Source organism: Coffea eugenioides, unplaced genomic scaffold (genome assembly GCF_003713205.1).
Source record: "Coffea eugenioides isolate CCC68of unplaced genomic scaffold, Ceug_1.0 ScVebR1_64;HRSCAF=311, whole genome shotgun sequence".
In the NCBI taxonomy this organism is placed as follows: Eukaryota; Viridiplantae; Streptophyta; class Magnoliopsida; order Gentianales; family Rubiaceae; genus Coffea; species Coffea eugenioides.
Window position 1 is genome coordinate 44,837 of NW_020864508.1, and position 19,441 is coordinate 64,277.

The 19,441-nt window shown below is 36.8% G+C and overlaps 3 protein-coding genes across 3 annotated transcripts; all 3 read right to left on the reverse strand.

The window, feature by feature from the left end:
* Positions 1–1,369: 1,369 nt before the first annotated feature.
* LOC113758678 (aspartic proteinase CDR1-like) lies at positions 1,370–2,506 on the reverse strand. The gene has a single exon (XM_027301445.1). The coding sequence runs from the start codon at positions 2,504–2,506 to the stop codon at positions 1,370–1,372; it is 1,137 nt and encodes a 378-aa protein (XP_027157246.1).
* Positions 2,507–3,593: 1,087 nt separating this feature from the next.
* LOC113758679 lies at positions 3,594–4,505 on the reverse strand. Its single transcript, XM_027301446.1, has 2 exons — positions 4,209–4,505; positions 3,594–4,049 (listed from the first exon to the last, which is right to left on the reverse strand). The coding sequence occupies exons 1-2, from the start codon at positions 4,503–4,505 to the stop codon at positions 3,594–3,596; spliced, it is 753 nt and encodes a 250-aa protein (XP_027157247.1).
* Positions 4,506–5,115: 610 nt separating this feature from the next.
* On the reverse strand, positions 5,116–6,252 carry LOC113758681 (aspartic proteinase CDR1-like). Its single transcript, XM_027301447.1, has one exon. It carries the CDS (start codon positions 6,250–6,252, stop codon positions 5,116–5,118), a length of 1,137 nt encoding a protein of 378 aa, XP_027157248.1.
* Between the last annotated feature and the right edge of the window lie 13,189 nt (positions 6,253–19,441).

A 19,441-nucleotide genomic window follows, 5' to 3' on the forward strand; every position in this document is an offset into this window, starting at 1 on the left:
AAGAGGAGTTGAGTCTTCAACTCCTCCGGACTTTATCCCTATGATCAGTATATTTTTTTCATCAAATGGATCGCTTAAATTTCCAATACAATATGAGAACTCACTACTATCCAGTTGTGAAGCTAATGAGATTCCTGAAGGACCAAGCCCCAAGACACGATTGAACTTGTCTATGTAGTTATTTTTTCTAGTACATCCAAATAACGGATTGAACTCATGCGCTGGTTGGTTGTCAAATGATGAACCGAAAATAAATCTTTCAAATGCAAGATTTTCACGGACAACGACTTCACCCAAATATTTCTATACATACCAGCAGAGAGTGGGTGTTGGAATACATGTCAATGGAGTAGAAGAACAAAAGTCCTCGCACCTCATATTAGCAGAATATGTTTAAGACTCCGCAGGCCAATAGTTTCTATAAAATGTACTATTGCCGCCTATACCAGGTTTGCACTGAACCCAAAGCAGATTACTACCAATATCCAACGCAACCAATTGAGCAGCCTCCCGTGAACCAATGTTGAAACCCACCAAAAACACAGGTATTGATGTGTTAACAAAAATTTCAATCTCGAAATCAGTATCATTATCTGAATCATCAATTGAATCATCTGAATTATCTTGTACTGTCAGCTTCAAATATTCTTGCATTGTCACCTTCAAGTATCTTAAGCGAGATAAGGAAATATGCAAGTTCCTATGTACGGCAGCATTTGTGTCAAAATAGGGGGAGTGAATAGAGTTATAATGAATCATTATCGTAACTATCCTACTCCTACTACTATGGCTTGTTCTTGGTATCAAAAGACGGAAAAAAACGATGGTTGTGGTGATTAGATGAAAGTTAGCCATACTTTCTGACTATTACACAAAGGTTTGCTGCAAGCAAATGTGTAAATGTGTAAAGTATTTTAAAGGATTCTCTCTTCCCAAATTTGTCATCTCATGTAAAACAATAACACATAATCTTAATTTTCAATGTTATTGTCAATCAATCAGCACTAGCCTGCAGCTAAAGTTGGTTGTTGTTTGTTGATAATGTAGAGTTGGCAAGAGAATTATATTAATTACATGTCCTCACACGATGAAGCACACGTCTACCTTGTAACAACCTCAAATATATCATTATCATTACTCTATAAAAGGTAGGATGAGTCTTGGTAACAGGGAGTGTAAGTGTAAACATATTTTGCTTTTAGTTTTTGTTTAGCCTAAATTACCCTCATGTCTTTTAATTAGAGTTATTACATTTCAATCATGAAACTAATAAGAAAAAATGAAAAGTTTCAATAAATTATATCTAAAAAAGATTGGTAATAAAAATTAAAAATCACGCATTTACAACTGTATTCGTCAATCATTTTCTTCAACTCCAATTATTGAAATATTCACATTCGATCCTCTCAAAGTTAACAGGCATTTCATTCATGTCAAATGATATATAGAAATATTTTTGGAGTTCTACGCCAAGAAGACTGTGATCGACACCATTCTCTGCAACATTCAACACACTTAAACATACCACATCTGAGTATACTTGCTTGAACAAATTCTCTCTATCTAATTCCATTGTTGCTCCATCAAAATGAAATGCTATTGTTGTAAAGCCCTTAAAATCCCTAAACAAGTGTCCAATATAGCAATGTTGATACTTGTCCAAAAAGAAATATCGTCTTTCTAATGAGTCTCCTATGTAATCAAGTTTCTCGTATGCAATATCATAAAGAAAACTCAAACTTGAACCTGAATCAATAATTGCACCCCCACCACTTTTAAAATTATCGATTCTTAAATCTTTTTTGTCATTAATGCCTTCAACATTCACGTAGTAATGGAACTCCCTAATAATAAGAGGAGTTGAGTTTTCAACTCCTCCGGACTTTATCCCTATGATCAGTATATTTTTTTCGTCAAATGGATCGTTTAAATTTTCAATACAATATGAGAACTCACTATTATCCAGTTGTGAAGTTAATGAGATTCCTGAAGGACCAAGCCCCGAGACACCATTGAACTTGTCTATGCAGCTATTTTTTCTAGTACATCCAAATAACGGATTTAACTCATGCGCTGGTTGGTTATCAAATGATGAACCGAAAATAAATCGTTCAAATGCAAGATTTCCACGAACAACGATTTCACCCAAATATTTCAATACATACCAGCAGAGAGTGGGTGTTGGAATACATGTCAATGGAGTAGATGAACAAAAGTCCTCGCACCTCACATTAGCAGCATATATTGAAGACTCCCCAGGCCAATAGTTTTTATAGAATGTCCTATTGCCGCCTATACCAGGTTTGCACTGAAGCCAAAGTAGATTACTACCAGTAACCAACGCAACCAATTGAGCAGCATCCCGTGAACCAATGTTGAAACCCATAAAAAACGCAGGTATTGATGTTTTAACAAAAATTCCAGTCTCGAAATCAGTATCATGATCTGAATCATCATTTGAATCATCTGAATCATCTTGTACTGTCACCTTCAAATCTTCTTGCATTGTCACCTTCAAGTATCTTAAGCGAGATAAGGAAATATGCAAATCCCTGTGTACGGCAGCATTTGTGTCAAAATAGAGGGAGTGAATAAAATTATAATGAATCATTTTCGTAACTATCCTACTCCTACTACTATGGCTGGTTCTTGGTATCAAAAGACGGAAAAGAACGATGGTTGTGGTGATTAGACGAAAGTTAGCCATACTTTCTGACTATTATGCAAAGGTTTGCTGCAAGCAAATGTGTAAATGTGCAAAGTGTTTTAAAGGATTCTCTCTTCCCAAATTTGTCAGCTAATGTAAAACAAATGACACATAATCTTAATTTTCAATGTTATTGTCAATCAATCAACAATAGCCTGCAGCTAAAGTTGGTTGTTGTTTCTTGATGATGTAGAGTTGGCAAGACAATTGTATTAATTACTTGCCCTCACACGATGAAGCACACGTCTACCTTGTAACAACATCAAATATATCATTATCATTACTCTATAAAAGGTAGGATGAGTCTTGGTAACAGGGAGTGTAAGTGTAAACATATTTTGCTTTTAGTTTTTGTTTAGCCTAAATTACCCTCATGTTTTTTAATTAGAGGTATTACAATTCAATCATGACACTAATAAGAAAAAATGAAAATTTTCAATAAATTACATCTAAAAAATATTGATAATAAAAATTATAAACTACGCATTTACAACTATATTCATCAATCATTTTCTTCAACTCCAATTATTGAAATATTCGCATTCCATCCTTTCAAAGTTAACATACATTTCATTCATGTCAAATGATATATAGAAATATTTTTGAAGTCCTACGCCAAGAAGACTGTGATCGACACAATTCTCTGCAGCATTCAACACACTTAAACATACCACATCTGGGTATACTTGTTTAAACAAATTCTCTTTATCTAATTCCATTGTTGCTCCATCAAAAATGAAATGCTATTGCTTTAAAGCCCTTAAAATCCCTAAACAAGTGTCCAATATAGCAAAGTTGATACTTTTCCAAAGAGAAATATCGTCTTTCCAAAGAGTCCCTTATGTAATCAACAATTGCATGTTCAAGTTTCTCGTTTGCAATATCTTCAAAGGAAACTCAAACTTGAACCTAGATCAATAATTGCACCCACACCACATTTAAAATTATCCATTCTCAAATCCTTTTTGTCAATGCCGAGCATCCTACCCCCAAAGCTAATGCCTTCAAGATTTACGTAGTAATGGAACTCCCTAAAAATAAGAGGAGTTGAGTCTTCAACTCCTCCGGACTTTATCCCTATGATCAGTATATTTTTTTCATCAAATGGATCGCTTAAATTTCCAATACAATATGAGAACTCACTACTATCCAGTTGTGAAGCTAATGAGATTCCTGAAGGACCAAGCCCCAAGACACGATTGAACTTGTCTATGTAGTTATTTTTTCTAGTACATCCAAATAACGGATTGAACTCATGCGCTGGTTGGTTGTCAAATGATGAACCGAAAATAAATCTTTCAAATGCAAGATTTTCACGGACAACGACTTCACCCAAATATTTCTATACATACCAGCAGAGAGTGGGTGTTGGAATACATGTCAATGGAGTAGAAGAACAAAAGTCCTCGCACCTCATATTAGCAGAATATGTTTAAGACTCCGCAGGCCAATAGTTTCTATAAAATGTACTATTGCCGCCTATACCAGGTTTGCACTGAACCCAAAGCAGATTACTACCAATATCCAACGCAACCAATTGAGCAGCCTCCCGTGAACCAATGTTGAAACCCACCAAAAACACAGGTATTGATGTGTTAACAAAAATTTCAATCTCGAAATCAGTATCATTATCTGAATCATCAATTGAATCATCTGAATTATCTTGTACTGTCAGCTTCAAATATTCTTGCATTGTCACCTTCAAGTATCTTAAGCGAGATAAGGAAATATGCAAGTTCCTATGTACGGCAGCATTTGTGTCAAAATAGGGGGAGTGAATAGAGTTATAATGAATCATTATCGTAACTATCCTACTCCTACTACTATGGCTTGTTCTTGGTATCAAAAGACGGAAAAAAACGATGGTTGTGGTGATTAGATGAAAGTTAGCCATACTTTCTGACTATTACACAAAGGTTTGCTGCAAGCAAATGTGTAAATGTGTAAAGTATTTTAAAGGATTCTCTCTTCCCAAATTTGTCATCTCATGTAAAACAATAACACATAATCTTAATTTTCAATGTTATTGTCAATCAATCAGCACTAGCCTGCAGCTAAAGTTGGTTGTTGTTTGTTGATAATGTAGAGTTGGCAAGAGAATTATATTAATTACATGTCCTCACACGATGAAGCACACGTCTACCTTGTAACAACCTCAAATATATCATTATCATTACTCTATAAAAGGTAGGATGAGTCTTGGTAACAGGGAGTGTAAGTGTAAACATATTTTGCTTTTAGTTTTTGTTTAGCCTAAATTACCCTCATGTCTTTTAATTAGAGTTATTACATTTCAATCATGAAACTAATAAGAAAAAATGAAAAGTTTCAATAAATTATATCTAAAAAAGATTGGTAATAAAAATTAAAAATCACGCATTTACAACTGTATTCGTCAATCATTTTCTTCAACTCCAATTATTGAAATATTCACATTCGATCCTCTCAAAGTTAACAGGCATTTCATTCATGTCAAATGATATATAGAAATATTTTTGGAGTTCTACGCCAAGAAGACTGTGATCGACACCATTCTCTGCAACATTCAACACACTTAAACATACCACATCTGAGTATACTTGCTTGAACAAATTCTCTCTATCTAATTCCATTGTTGCTCCATCAAAATGAAATGCTATTGTTGTAAAGCCCTTAAAATCCCTAAACAAGTGTCCAATATAGCAATGTTGATACTTGTCCAAAAAGAAATATCGTCTTTCTAATGAGTCTCCTATGTAATCAAGTTTCTCGTATGCAATATCATAAAGAAAACTCAAACTTGAACCTGAATCAATAATTGCACCCCCACCACTTTTAAAATTATCGATTCTTAAATCTTTTTTGTCATTAATGCCTTCAACATTCACGTAGTAATGGAACTCCCTAATAATAAGAGGAGTTGAGTTTTCAACTCCTCCGGACTTTATCCCTATGATCAGTATATTTTTTTCGTCAAATGGATCGTTTAAATTTTCAATACAATATGAGAACTCACTATTATCCAGTTGTGAAGTTAATGAGATTCCTGAAGGACCAAGCCCCGAGACACCATTGAACTTGTCTATGCAGCTATTTTTTCTAGTACATCCAAATAACGGATTTAACTCATGCGCTGGTTGGTTATCAAATGATGAACCGAAAATAAATCGTTCAAATGCAAGATTTCCACGAACAACGATTTCACCCAAATATTTCAATACATACCAGCAGAGAGTGGGTGTTGGAATACATGTCAATGGAGTAGATGAACAAAAGTCCTCGCACCTCACATTAGCAGCATATATTGAAGACTCCCCAGGCCAATAGTTTTTATAGAATGTCCTATTGCCGCCTATACCAGGTTTGCACTGAAGCCAAAGTAGATTACTACCAGTAACCAACGCAACCAATTGAGCAGCATCCCGTGAACCAATGTTGAAACCCATAAAAAACGCAGGTATTGATGTTTTAACAAAAATTCCAGTCTCGAAATCAGTATCATGATCTGAATCATCATTTGAATCATCTGAATCATCTTGTACTGTCACCTTCAAATCTTCTTGCATTGTCACCTTCAAGTATCTTAAGCGAGATAAGGAAATATGCAAATCCCTGTGTACGGCAGCATTTGTGTCAAAATAGAGGGAGTGAATAAAATTATAATGAATCATTTTCGTAACTATCCTACTCCTACTACTATGGCTGGTTCTTGGTATCAAAAGACGGAAAAGAACGATGGTTGTGGTGATTAGACGAAAGTTAGCCATACTTTCTGACTATTATGCAAAGGTTTGCTGCAAGCAAATGTGTAAATGTGCAAAGTGTTTTAAAGGATTCTCTCTTCCCAAATTTGTCAGCTAATGTAAAACAAATGACACATAATCTTAATTTTCAATGTTATTGTCAATCAATCAACAATAGCCTGCAGCTAAAGTTGGTTGTTGTTTCTTGATGATGTAGAGTTGGCAAGACAATTGTATTAATTACTTGCCCTCACACGATGAAGCACACGTCTACCTTGTAACAACATCAAATATATCATTATCATTACTCTATAAAAGGTAGGATGAGTCTTGGTAACAGGGAGTGTAAGTGTAAACATATTTTGCTTTTAGTTTTTGTTTAGCCTAAATTACCCTCATGTTTTTTAATTAGAGGTATTACAATTCAATCATGACACTAATAAGAAAAAATGAAAATTTTCAATAAATTACATCTAAAAAATATTGATAATAAAAATTATAAACTACGCATTTACAACTATATTCATCAATCATTTTCTTCAACTCCAATTATTGAAATATTCGCATTCCATCCTTTCAAAGTTAACATACATTTCATTCATGTCAAATGATATATAGAAATATTTTTGAAGTCCTACGCCAAGAAGACTGTGATCGACACAATTCTCTGCAGCATTCAACACACTTAAACATACCACATCTGGGTATACTTGTTTAAACAAATTCTCTTTATCTAATTCCATTGTTGCTCCATCAAAAATGAAATGCTATTGCTTTAAAGCCCTTAAAATCCCTAAACAAGTGTCCAATATAGCAAAGTTGATACTTTTCCAAAGAGAAATATCGTCTTTCCAAAGAGTCCCTTATGTAATCAACAATTGCATGTTCAAGTTTCTCGTTTGCAATATCTTCAAAGGAAACTCAAACTTGAACCTAGATCAATAATTGCACCCACACCACATTTAAAATTATCCATTCTCAAATCCTTTTTGTCAATGCCGAGCATCCTACCCCCAAAGCTAATGCCTTCAAGATTTACGTAGTAATGGAACTCCCTAAAAATAAGAGGAGTTGAGTCTTCAACTCCTCCGGACTTTATCCCTATGATCAGTATATTTTTTTCATCAAATGGATCGCTTAAATTTCCAATACAATATGAGAACTCACTACTATCCAGTTGTGAAGCTAATGAGATTCCTGAAGGACCAAGCCCCAAGACACGATTGAACTTGTCTATGTAGTTATTTTTTCTAGTACATCCAAATAACGGATTGAACTCATGCGCTGGTTGGTTGTCAAATGATGAACCGAAAATAAATCTTTCAAATGCAAGATTTTCACGGACAACGACTTCACCCAAATATTTCTATACATACCAGCAGAGAGTGGGTGTTGGAATACATGTCAATGGAGTAGAAGAACAAAAGTCCTCGCACCTCATATTAGCAGAATATGTTTAAGACTCCGCAGGCCAATAGTTTCTATAAAATGTACTATTGCCGCCTATACCAGGTTTGCACTGAACCCAAAGCAGATTACTACCAATATCCAACGCAACCAATTGAGCAGCCTCCCGTGAACCAATGTTGAAACCCACCAAAAACACAGGTATTGATGTGTTAACAAAAATTTCAATCTCGAAATCAGTATCATTATCTGAATCATCAATTGAATCATCTGAATTATCTTGTACTGTCAGCTTCAAATATTCTTGCATTGTCACCTTCAAGTATCTTAAGCGAGATAAGGAAATATGCAAGTTCCTATGTACGGCAGCATTTGTGTCAAAATAGGGGGAGTGAATAGAGTTATAATGAATCATTATCGTAACTATCCTACTCCTACTACTATGGCTTGTTCTTGGTATCAAAAGACGGAAAAAAACGATGGTTGTGGTGATTAGATGAAAGTTAGCCATACTTTCTGACTATTACACAAAGGTTTGCTGCAAGCAAATGTGTAAATGTGTAAAGTATTTTAAAGGATTCTCTCTTCCCAAATTTGTCATCTCATGTAAAACAATAACACATTGTCGCGCCCCATTTTTCCGATGGGAAAATAAAATGATTGTTTTTTTGTTGAATTTTATTGATTTGGGAAAAATAAATCTTGTTGATAAAAACAAAAATGGGTCTAAATGGGACTTTTGAAAATGCGACGATTTGACCCAAGAAAAATAGTTCAAAAAGGGTTTTTATATGAAAAATGGAGTCGCCACTTGGTATAGAGTTAGGGTGTACCAAGTCACCCAAAAAATGAAATTTTAAAAGAAAAAAAATAAGAAAACCCTTTTTAAACGACTCCTAGTCCACGTAAAACAAAGGAAAAGGTTCGGGGATCACATTTGACGAAGGGGAAGGCAAGGATAAAAATCCAAGGCACCCCTTCGACCTAACCAAGGCTAGTTGCGTGATTTAACCCTTATTTTCCTATATTTTCTACTCAAAGTATGTATTGCAAATTGGATTTGGCTAATGAATGAGAAATGCAATCCTAAATCTAAGAAATGTTTCTTACGAGGCTTTTGGTCCCATTCACACGAGTCGTGACGGCCAATAAGGAAAGTCCTCATAGAAAATCATGAATGATGCAAATGGGGACTCAAATGAGAGTGTAAGTGTGCAAAGCGTAGAAAAAGGTGCATGTGTGCAATTTGAAAGTGTTTGTGTGCAAATGAATAAAAATATAAATGCTCGTGTGCAAGTGAATGAAAATAGTAAATATATAAGTAAAATAGGTGCAATGTGTGAAGTGACAAGTAAAGAAAGTGAATGAGTGTGTGAATATGACATGTGGATTTAAAATATATAATTAGTGAGGAAAATAGTGAGAAAATGATATGAAAATGCATGAACTTAGAGGAATGCATCAGGTCGGGTACGGGAATGACCTCTAGTTTTCGTGATTTTAATTTTCCCTTTGATTAGAAGGAAAAACTAGCGTGCTAAGGCTATTTTGAAGCCACACTCGCTCGTTTCCCTTACCCAAGGGGGTTTCTCAGGCAAATGGACCCTATAACTAGCATGAAATGCAAAACCTAAAATGAGGGGAAAAGGGGGTCGAGGAGCATGCCAAATGATAAAACTAAGGAAAATGCGTGATATGTAGTGAACAGGCAAATAATGCATTAATGAAAAAACCAAAGGAAAAATCCTATTGGGTCTAGCGTTGGACTAGCCCATCTATGAATTCCTAATGAAATAATGAGCCACAACTAGCGTTGGACTAGTGTGGTGACGTACATTCATCCATTCCATTCATTGATAAGTATAGAAAGCAAGTAGACATGCAAAATCATTTATAACACGTAGCACATAACACTTAGCATGCTTGACTAGATGCAATAGCTTAATAAAGCAAATTAAACACATAGCAAACCAAATAATACCCCAAAAGCAAATGAAACTATTACATGGGCTAACTAAAACAAATGGGGGAAGGGAAAATGGACCAAATTACTTACTACGCCCTATCTATTACAAGCCAAGAGGTGTACACATACCCCATTAATAAAAATAAAAGAAAGATTTAAAAATGAAATAAAAGTAAATAAATGAAAGGCATTAATAAACATTTAAGAAAACCAAGTAGGCATGCAATTTTCATTTAGCAAGTTGGATCACATAGGGAGATACAAAAAAAAAGATAAAAGAAAGTATACCGTCCCCTTTTGTGGTGCTAATAAGTTGGAAAAGGTTCTAAATTGGAGCTACAACCATTAAACAAAGGATTAATGCACCAATTTAATAGTAAATCAAACAACACAAATTCTTCAAAAACAAAAATTAAAGAATCACTAATAACTACGAAATTGAACCATTAGATCCCTTTAGATAATCAAACAAGTCCATATTCATCAAATGAAATTCCAAGTTAAAAGGGAAAGGAAACTCGAAGGACCCAATTGATTAATCTTTTCAAATGCTTAGGCCATGGTAGAATAAGAAGGGACTTGAGGGGTTAAAGAGCTATTATAAGAACTCTTTTCATGCAAAAACATGCAACCTACGAAGGAAACTTGTTTCTTTGGTATATAAAAATCCTCCAAACACACACTAAACCCCTCGGAATACAGATTTTCCATCAACAAGGGTGCCAAAAAAAAATGAAGAATCTTAACACCTCCTTAGGACCTTTTGAGAAGAAAATAGATGTAATAACATCAATAAAAGTAGACTGCAATAGATCCCTATTAAAATCAAGTTTGACCAATTCGCTACTGTGAGTCAAGTATCTTTCTCCACTACACTCAAAGGAAGCAGGTAATAACAGCAAAAGCAAGAAACAAAGTGCAGCAAACATCCTTTCGGCAATTCTGCAACCTATTGCTGCAAAGATCACAGGGACCCAGTTGATTAGTTTTCTCAAATTTGTGGGTCATAATTGCATAAGGTGACACTTGAGGGGGTTAAGAGGCAATTTTGAAGAATTATTTCATGCATGCTACGTAAAAAAACTGAAATCTTCTTCACTTATGCAAATTTCTGCCGCAAGTTTGGACAACTTCAAATCACATACCAGAAAAAACACAAAAACCCATTTGTTTGCCAATCCAAACTCAACTCAGCTTTAAACTAGACAGCAACCACATCTTTATCATCATCCAAACAGGCAGAAAACTAAAAAAACTCATGCAAAAATTCTGGAAAGAAAATGTAGACATTAAAAAAAACTAAACTGCTGCAACCTTTCTTAGTTTCACCTTCCAAGACCAGATTTATATTCAAACATATGCCTTAACAAAAGTTTTCTTGATCCAAACTTTGATATCCCAACAAGCAAAGACGAAGGTGGAAATCATTCAAACATTGAAGAGTGAACATGCAAACATTGAAGAATGAAAACTGCTATAGTCGAAAGTGAAATCTGCTGCATTTTTACTTGCAAACCGACTCAAATTTTCTGGTTCAAATACATAACTTTGACCAAGATTAAGCAACAAACAACCTTGGCTTGAGCAACCATGATCCAAGCAAGCAAACAACCCAGAAAAACATTATATTCAGGTATGAAATAACATGCAAGCAACAATAAAAGGTTTCAGCTTCAGCCATGTTTCCGGCCAAACAACTTTGCAGCAATTTTCTTATAAACTCAGATTCTTATCACAACCTTGATTAGATGTAATTAAACTCAACGTCACAACTTTAGACCAAGCCCACAACTAAACCCACCATCATAATCCAAACAAACAAAAAAAACCCAAGAAGATATCATGCAAATGCCATGAAGAAAATTTCTGCTATAACCATTTCGCAGCTTCAGGAAAAATCTTTCCTTCCACAACCATTCTCATGCAATTTCTTCTTGCACTTAGACATATTCATGCAAACAACCAATAAAAGGCTTGATTGAACTATCATCTAGACAAGATACCAGCTTAGAACCGAAATGAAAGAATAAACAACAAAAAAAACTAAAACCGTAAGACATGAAGATTCGGCCAGCTATGTACATTTTCCAGCAATGTTTCTTGCCATTCTTGTGGTCATTCTAATGCAACTTTTCCATCCAAACAAAAACTAGAATCTTAAACAAACATCATGACTTTGATCTTAACAATAAAATTACCAAATTCAACATCCTAATAAGCCAAAACATAAACAGAAAAACACACCAGTGCTTAGAGAAAAGTCCAGCCAGCATTCGGCAATTGGAGTTGTTCATTATTTCATTTTTTTTTTTGCTTAACCAGACCAATGAACTTCCTTAGCTTGAACATCTAATTTTAATTAGTCAAACATCTAACCAAGTGAAAATCGACCACTTTCCAGCAAATTCATGCTAAAATACCCATGCAATTTCCAAAACAGCTCCATCGGCAAACTGAAAAATTGATTAAGCAGTCCAGCAACTTCTAGTAGAAATTTCCAGCCATGCAATCAAAATCTTAGCCATAAGGTTCACATGCAACACCAAATAACAAGTTATCTATCAAATTGGATCCTCAATTAAGCTCAGATTATCACATGGAATCAGAATTAAAATTACATGTCCCAAATTAGTTCATCGGCAGAGACATTTAGCCAAAACAGAATTTCTGCATGCTTCATAACATCATCCGAATGCACAATTTAACATGCATGGTCTTAATCATCACAATTTCATTCGGCTAAGTACACTTAAGTGCTCAAGTCATCACAGGAATTCAGAAATAGAGTGCATTATCATCTCAGCTTTCGGATGGTACCTCAATATTCAAAACAGAATTTTCTAATGATTCAATTCAACATCCGACTGCTCTAACATCACATGCATATTACTAGATAACTCAAATCACCTCAGATTTATCCTAAAAATGATCCATAAATTACCTCACAACTAGTCAAGCTTTCACACGAAAATCTGGAAAATGCTTTCCTCCTCTCGGCTCACAAGCACGCGACAGGTTTTCTGTTTTGGGTTGGTGTGGCTGTGGTTGTCGGTGGAGATGGTTCTTTGGTTCCTCCCTCAGCTTACGGACAGGACAGGGACAAAGTGTGATGCAGTTCGCGGACAGCACCAGAATTGGGATTTGCCGCTCTCAACTTCCTCCCTCACTCTCGGCTATATGGTGCAGCTCAAGTTTTTTTTTTTATTCACTCTCGGTCGATGATCACGAGATGAGGAAAAATGGTATCGAGTAGTTGTGGTAGAAGCTGGAATAATGAAGTCATTCGCGGTAGTGGAGGTTGAGTATATGTGTGATAATGGAAGATGGAACCGACAATAAGGATGGAAGGTGCTAGTATATGAAGTGGAAAAATGGATTCGACAGAAATGGAGTGGTGATTTTTTTATTTTGATTTTTTTTCCTTTTTGAAATTAATTGAATAAAACTGATAATAAAAATAGATAACAAACAACAAAAACAACAAAAAAAAGTAATTTAATTAACAATGGGTAAAAACTAAATAAACTAGAATCAACAAAACACAATTTTCCATTTTTCATCAATTTTCATCATTTTCTTTTTTTTTCTTTTTCTCAACTTAATAATTTAACAAAAATAATAGTAAAACTAAATAAAAACAACAATTTTAATTACAAACACATCAAAGTAAACAAACTAAAATAACAAAATTACCATTTTCGATTTTTCTTTCATTTTCATCATTTTTCATCATTTTCTTTTTTTTCAAATTTTACGTTAAAACTTAAAACTAAAACTACAACTAAAACGTGAACAAAATTAATATGACAAATAATTAGCAAATAAAAGACAAATAAAAAGGTAACAACTAAAATGCAGACAATCTAAAACAAAATCATGAATTAGATGCAACATACAAATTATTTAAAAAAATTTGGTGTCTACAGTTTGCCCCTCTTTGTTTGAGTTTTGAAAAAACTTGAGACAAAGAAGTAGACACCAAATACTTACCTGTGGTATTCGGCTGCAAAATAATTCGAACGGACAGGAATTTTTAAAAAACGGGACTGACCCAAACGAGGAATTTAAAACGGGACTGACCCGAACAAGGAATTTAAAACGGGACTGGCCCGAACAGGAATTTTAAAACGGGACTGGCCCGAACAGAATTTAAAACGGGACTGGCCCGAACAGGAGTTTAAAACGGGACTGGCCCGAACAAGGAATTTAAAACGGGACTGGCCCGAACAGGAATTTTTAAAACGGACTGCCCGAACAAGAATTAAAACGGGACTGGCCCGGACAGAATTTAAAACGGGACTGCCCGAACAGAATTTAAACGGACTTCCGGGGACACCGACAGAGAATTTAAAACGCGGACTGTCCCGAACAAGAATTAAAACGGGACTGGCCCAACAGGATTTAAAACGGACTCGCCCGAACAGAATTAAAACGGACTGGCCCGAACAGATTTTAAACGACTGTCGTCCGAACAAATTTAAACACGGACTGGCCCGAACAGGAATTTTAAACGGGACTGGCCGCCGAACAAAAATTAAACGGGACTGACCCGAACAGAAATTAAACGGGACTGACCCGAACAAGAATTTAAAACGGGACTGACCCGAACAGAAATTAAAACGGGACTGACCCGAACAGAATTTAAAACGGGACTTCACTGGGGAAGTTTGAGACGATGAATTGAATTTTTACCTGAGAGTAGTTCAAATTTTTGTACCTAAAGAGAGATTGGATCTCTGTAGTTGAAGCGATGGCTGACGTTGGTCCTTATAATCCAACTTTGCAAATAACATTGCTTTGGGTTTGAAAAAGAGAATGATCGCTGTCATTTGTGAACGCAGTGTTCCTGCAAGAAAAGAATAAATAATGGACTTGCCACCATTATTTGATCCGGTTTGCCTTGAGAATCGTGTAAACATGAGTCTTGTACTATTTTTGCCTCTGTTCTGCGGCATCCGTCTTGGTCGAACTTGTGACTTTACAAATTCTGAGACTGATCAAATACGGATTTACCACGTCACCCAGTCCAGGTGGCAGCTTTGTTGCATGTCACGCACTATAACTGATGATTGAATCCCTTATCTTTGCACAATCATTAGGGTTTATCATTCATTTGAATTCAATGGTGAAAGAATGATGCGTGGAATTTGTCATACAACGATCAATGTATATGCAAGATTATTTCCTAGGTCAGGCACAAGTGAGCATGCAAAAGAATGTAGACAGTCACAAGTAGTCATACACAAATAATGGAGAACAATCAAAAAGGTTCATAAAGATACATTTTGCCAAAGAATATTTGTGAAGAACAATACAAGTTTAGCCGACAAATATCATATTCGAGACTTCGGATATATTCTCCTCGGAATCCGATATTGGCAGAAGTATCACAAATATGAGGAAGCCCCTAAATGAACCAGGTCACCAGCTGTTCCTTCTCGCGCTCGTCCGTTGCGAAAAACCCTCCTTGACGCCCTTTCGGGTTTTCACCAAGGTTGCCCCTTCCCTTTTTGTTTTGCTTTTTTTTTTTTTTTTTTTTTTTTTTTTTTGAGGCGCCCTTTCGGGTTTTCACCTAGAGAACCATGAAATATCTCGACCATTATCGGCTCAGAAATATGAATTGAAGATTTCTGGCATCAGTAAAATGTACTTCCCTTATAAGATTAGGCGAAGACATTACGGACATCACCTGCCAGTTGATTATCAAATTTTGCTGATAGAAATGCAACAAATAACGGAAGCCAGGACTTTGGGCTTTGTAATGAGGTCCGGTGGGGTGTTTTTCCAGAAAGGTTAAGGCTTGAAAGCAAAATCGATGCCAGGGGTAAAATAAACTGAGATTGCCCAATTCTGAAATCATTTCCGATTTTGAACGAAACCGGGGAAAAATTTGCCCCAGTTTGATCGGATTTTCACTCTTTGCATTTTCTTCATTGCATTTTCCTTGCTTTTGCAATTTTTCTTTGAAAACTAAATTTGCCCCAGTGTGGAGTTCTTTTCCCTTTCTTTTGCTCATCTCTCTTTCAAAAATTAAAATTTTGCCCCAGTGTGGGGTTTGCAATTCTCAGGGGTTATCAAGCGAAATTTGTCAATTCTGATGGCTCAAAGGGGACAAGTAGAGATAAAATGTTTTTAGTGTAAAAGAAGATGGCCTGACTTGCATTTCGCCATTTGCATGAATTTCTGAAGAAAATTTGCATTATCAAATGAAAAACTTTTTGCACATATCTGAGTTGATGGGTTGAGGGAATGCTCGTCCATCCATTTCTGCTAAAATAAGGGCTCCGCCAGGTAATACCTTTTGGACAATGAACGGCCCTTGCCAATTTGGAGCGAACTTGCCTTTAGCTTCATCTTGCATTGACAAAATTCGCTTCAGTACCTTATCACCTTCTTCAAATGCCCGCCGATGAACTTTTTTGTTGTAAGCTCGGGCCACACGTTTTTGATAGCATTGCCCATGACAGATAGCATTGAATCGCTTCTCATCTATCAAAGTCAATTGCTCATGGCGCTGCTTGATCCAATCGGCCTCCTCCAATTTAGCTTCCATAAGGATCCGTAGCGACGGAATTTCAACCTCAGCTGGTAATACAGCTTCCATCCCATACATAAGTGAATATGGCGTTGCCCCAGTCGATGTCCGAATAGAAGTCCGGTACGCCATCAATGCATAAGGCAACTTTTCATGCCAATCGCGATGCTTTTCTGTCATTTTGCGGATAATTTTCTTCAGATTCTTATTTGCGGCTTCTACAGCTCCATTCATCTGAGGCCTATAAATGGCAGAATTGCGGTGTTTGATTTTGAACTGCTCACATAGTCCATCTACCATGTCATTGTTCAGATTCTTGGCATTGTCTGTGATAAGCGTTTCGGGTACTCCGAAGCGACAGATGATGTGATCTCTCAGGAAATTGGCCACTACCTTCTTCGTGACATGTTTGAATGACTCTGCTTCAACCCACTTGGTAAAGTACTCGATCGCCACCAATATAAATCGATGTCCATTTGAAGCGGGAGGATCGATTGTACCAATCACGTCCATACCCCACATTGAACAGGGCCATGGGGCGGTCATGCTATGCAACTCAGTGGGCGGAGCGCGTATAATGTCACCGTGCATTTGGCATTTTATACATCTCCGGACAAAGTCTATACAATCATGCTCCATAGTAAGCCAGAAGTATCCGGTTCTCATGATTTTCTTTGCTAGCAAATGGCCATTCATGTGAGGTCCACAAACGCCACTATGCACTTCTTTCATCATATATTGAGCCTCATCCTCATCAATGCACCTTAAAAGGTTCAAATCCGAGGTTCTTTTGTATAACACTTCTCCATTTAAGAAGAATTTGGAAGCCATTCTACGCAGAAAATTCTTGTCTTTTGTACCAGCATGCAGAGGGTAAGACCCAGTTTTAAGAAACTCCTTAAGATCACTATACCAAGGAACATTGTCAAAAGACTCATTTGCAACCCAGCAGTGGGCAGGCTTGTCTTGAAGTTGAACTTGGATTGGTTCGATCTTTAATTCATCTGGATACTGGATCATGGAAGCTAAAGTGGCCAAAGCATCAGCAAATGCGTTTCGGGCTCGAGGGAGATGTCTGAATTCCAAATTTTGAAATTGCTTGGCCAGAGTGAGCAGACTACAATGGTAGGGTAGAATTTTTGAATCTTTGGTTATCCACTGCTTCAAAGTTTGGTTCACGAGCAAATCTGAATCACTAAAAGCTATCAACTCCTTGATTTCCATTTCCAAAGCCATTTTGAGACCAAAAATGCAGGCTTCATATTCAGCCATGTTATTCGTGCAAGCGAATTGCAATTTGGCAGCGGCAGGGTAGTGCTTCCCTTCGGGTGACACCAAAACAGCTCCAATTCCAACTCCGAGAGAATTCGAAGCTCCATCGAAGAAAAGCCTCCATTCAGGACTTTGTTCACTTATATCATCTGCAGCGCTTACAAATAGGACCCTCTCGTCGGGGAAATAAGTACGGAGTGGTTGATAATCATCATCCCTTGGATTTTCCGCCAAATGATCAGCTATAGCTTGCCCCTTGACCGCCTTTCGTGAAGTGAAAACAATGTCGAACTCTGATAGAATTATTTGCCATTTCGCCAAACGCCCAGTCAGCATCGGCTTCTCCAAAAGATACTTCAAAGGATCAGACCGGGAAATAAGATACGTGGTATGACTCAACAGATAGTGTCTCAACTTCTGGGCTGCCCAGGCCAATGCACAGCAGCTTTTCTCAATGAATGAATAATTAGCCTCGTACTGCGTGAACTTTTTGCTTAGATAGTAAATGGCTTGTTCTTTCCTTCCGGATTCATCGTGCTGACCTAGAACACACCCTACTGCTCCATCGAGTACAGATAAATACATAATCAAAGGTCGGCCCGGTTTGGGCGGCACTAAGACTGGTGGATGCAACAAATAATCTTTAATCTTGTCGAAAGCCTGTTGACACTCCTCATTCCAATACAACGGCACATTCTTTCTCAATAATTTGAACAACGGCTCGCATGTGGCAGTTAAGTTGGCCGATGAACCTCCCAATGAAATTGATCTTCCCTAAGAAGCTTTTCACGTCCTTCTGAGTTTTCGGCACTGGCATATCTCGAATTGCTTTGATTTTTGCCGGATCTATTTCTATGCCCTTCTTGCTAACAATGAATCCCAACAGCTTACCCGCAGGTGCTCCAAAGGCGCATTTTGCAGGATTTAGCTTCAAATTGTACTTCCGTAACCTCTCGAATAATTTCTTCAGATCAACCAAGTGGTCCTCTGCCCTTTTGGACTTGATTATAATATCATCCACGTAGACCTCCATCTCCCGGTGGATCATATCATGAAATAGGGTTGTCATGGTCCTCTGATATGTTGCTCCAGCATTCTTTAAACCGAAAGGCATGACTCGGTAGCAAAAGGTACCCCAAGGGGTAATGAAAGCCGTTTTCTCCCTATCCTCCTCTGCCATTAAAATTTGGTGGTAGCCAGCAAAACAATCGCAAAAGGTTTCAATCTCATGTCCGGCCGTATTGTCTAAGAGAATGTGAATGTTTGGTAGAGGGAAATCATCTTTAGGACTGGCTTTATTAAGGTCTCTATAATCAACACAAACTCGCACCTCTCCACTCTTTTTTGGAACAGGGACTGGATTTGAAAGCCAAATAGGGTAATGGGAAACAATGATAATGTTGGTTTGGAGTTGTTTTTCAATTTGTTCTTTTATTTTGAGGCTCATATCTGGTTTGAATTTTCTGGGTTTTTGCTTTACGGGTGGAAAAGAAGGGTCTGTGGGTAACCTATGCACCACCACATCAGTTGAAATACCAGTCATATCATCATAGGACCACGCAAATACATCCTGGAACATGGTCAAGAATTCAAGCATCTCCTTTTTCTGCCTTTCATTCAAATGAATACTAATTTGCACCTCCTTAACTTCATCCTCAGTGCCAATGTTAACCTTTTCTGTTTCTTCCAGGTTCGGTTTTGGTTTTTCCTCATATTGTTCAAGGTCCTTTGCAAAAGAATCGAATACCTCCTCATTATCACTCTCGCTTTGGAGTTCGGATTCACAGACCTCCAAGTCATGAGTGATATAGAGATTGCCGTTATTGAATTCC

Coding starts and splice junctions, on each gene's coding strand:
- LOC113758681 (XM_027301447.1), bottom strand. CDS start 6,252: ATGCAAGAAGATTTGAAGGTGACAGTACAAGATGATTCAGATGATTCA.
- LOC113758678 (XM_027301445.1), bottom strand. CDS start 2,506: ATGCAAGAAGATTTGAAGGTGACAGTACAAGATGATTCAGATGATTCA.
- LOC113758679 (XM_027301446.1), bottom strand. CDS start 4,505: ATGATTCATTATAACTCTATTCACTCCCCCTATTTTGACACAAATGCT. Junction 4,050..4,208: donor TTGGTAGTAATCTGCTTTGG/GTTCAGTGCAAA, acceptor TGGTATGTATAG/AAATATTTGGGTGAAGTCGT.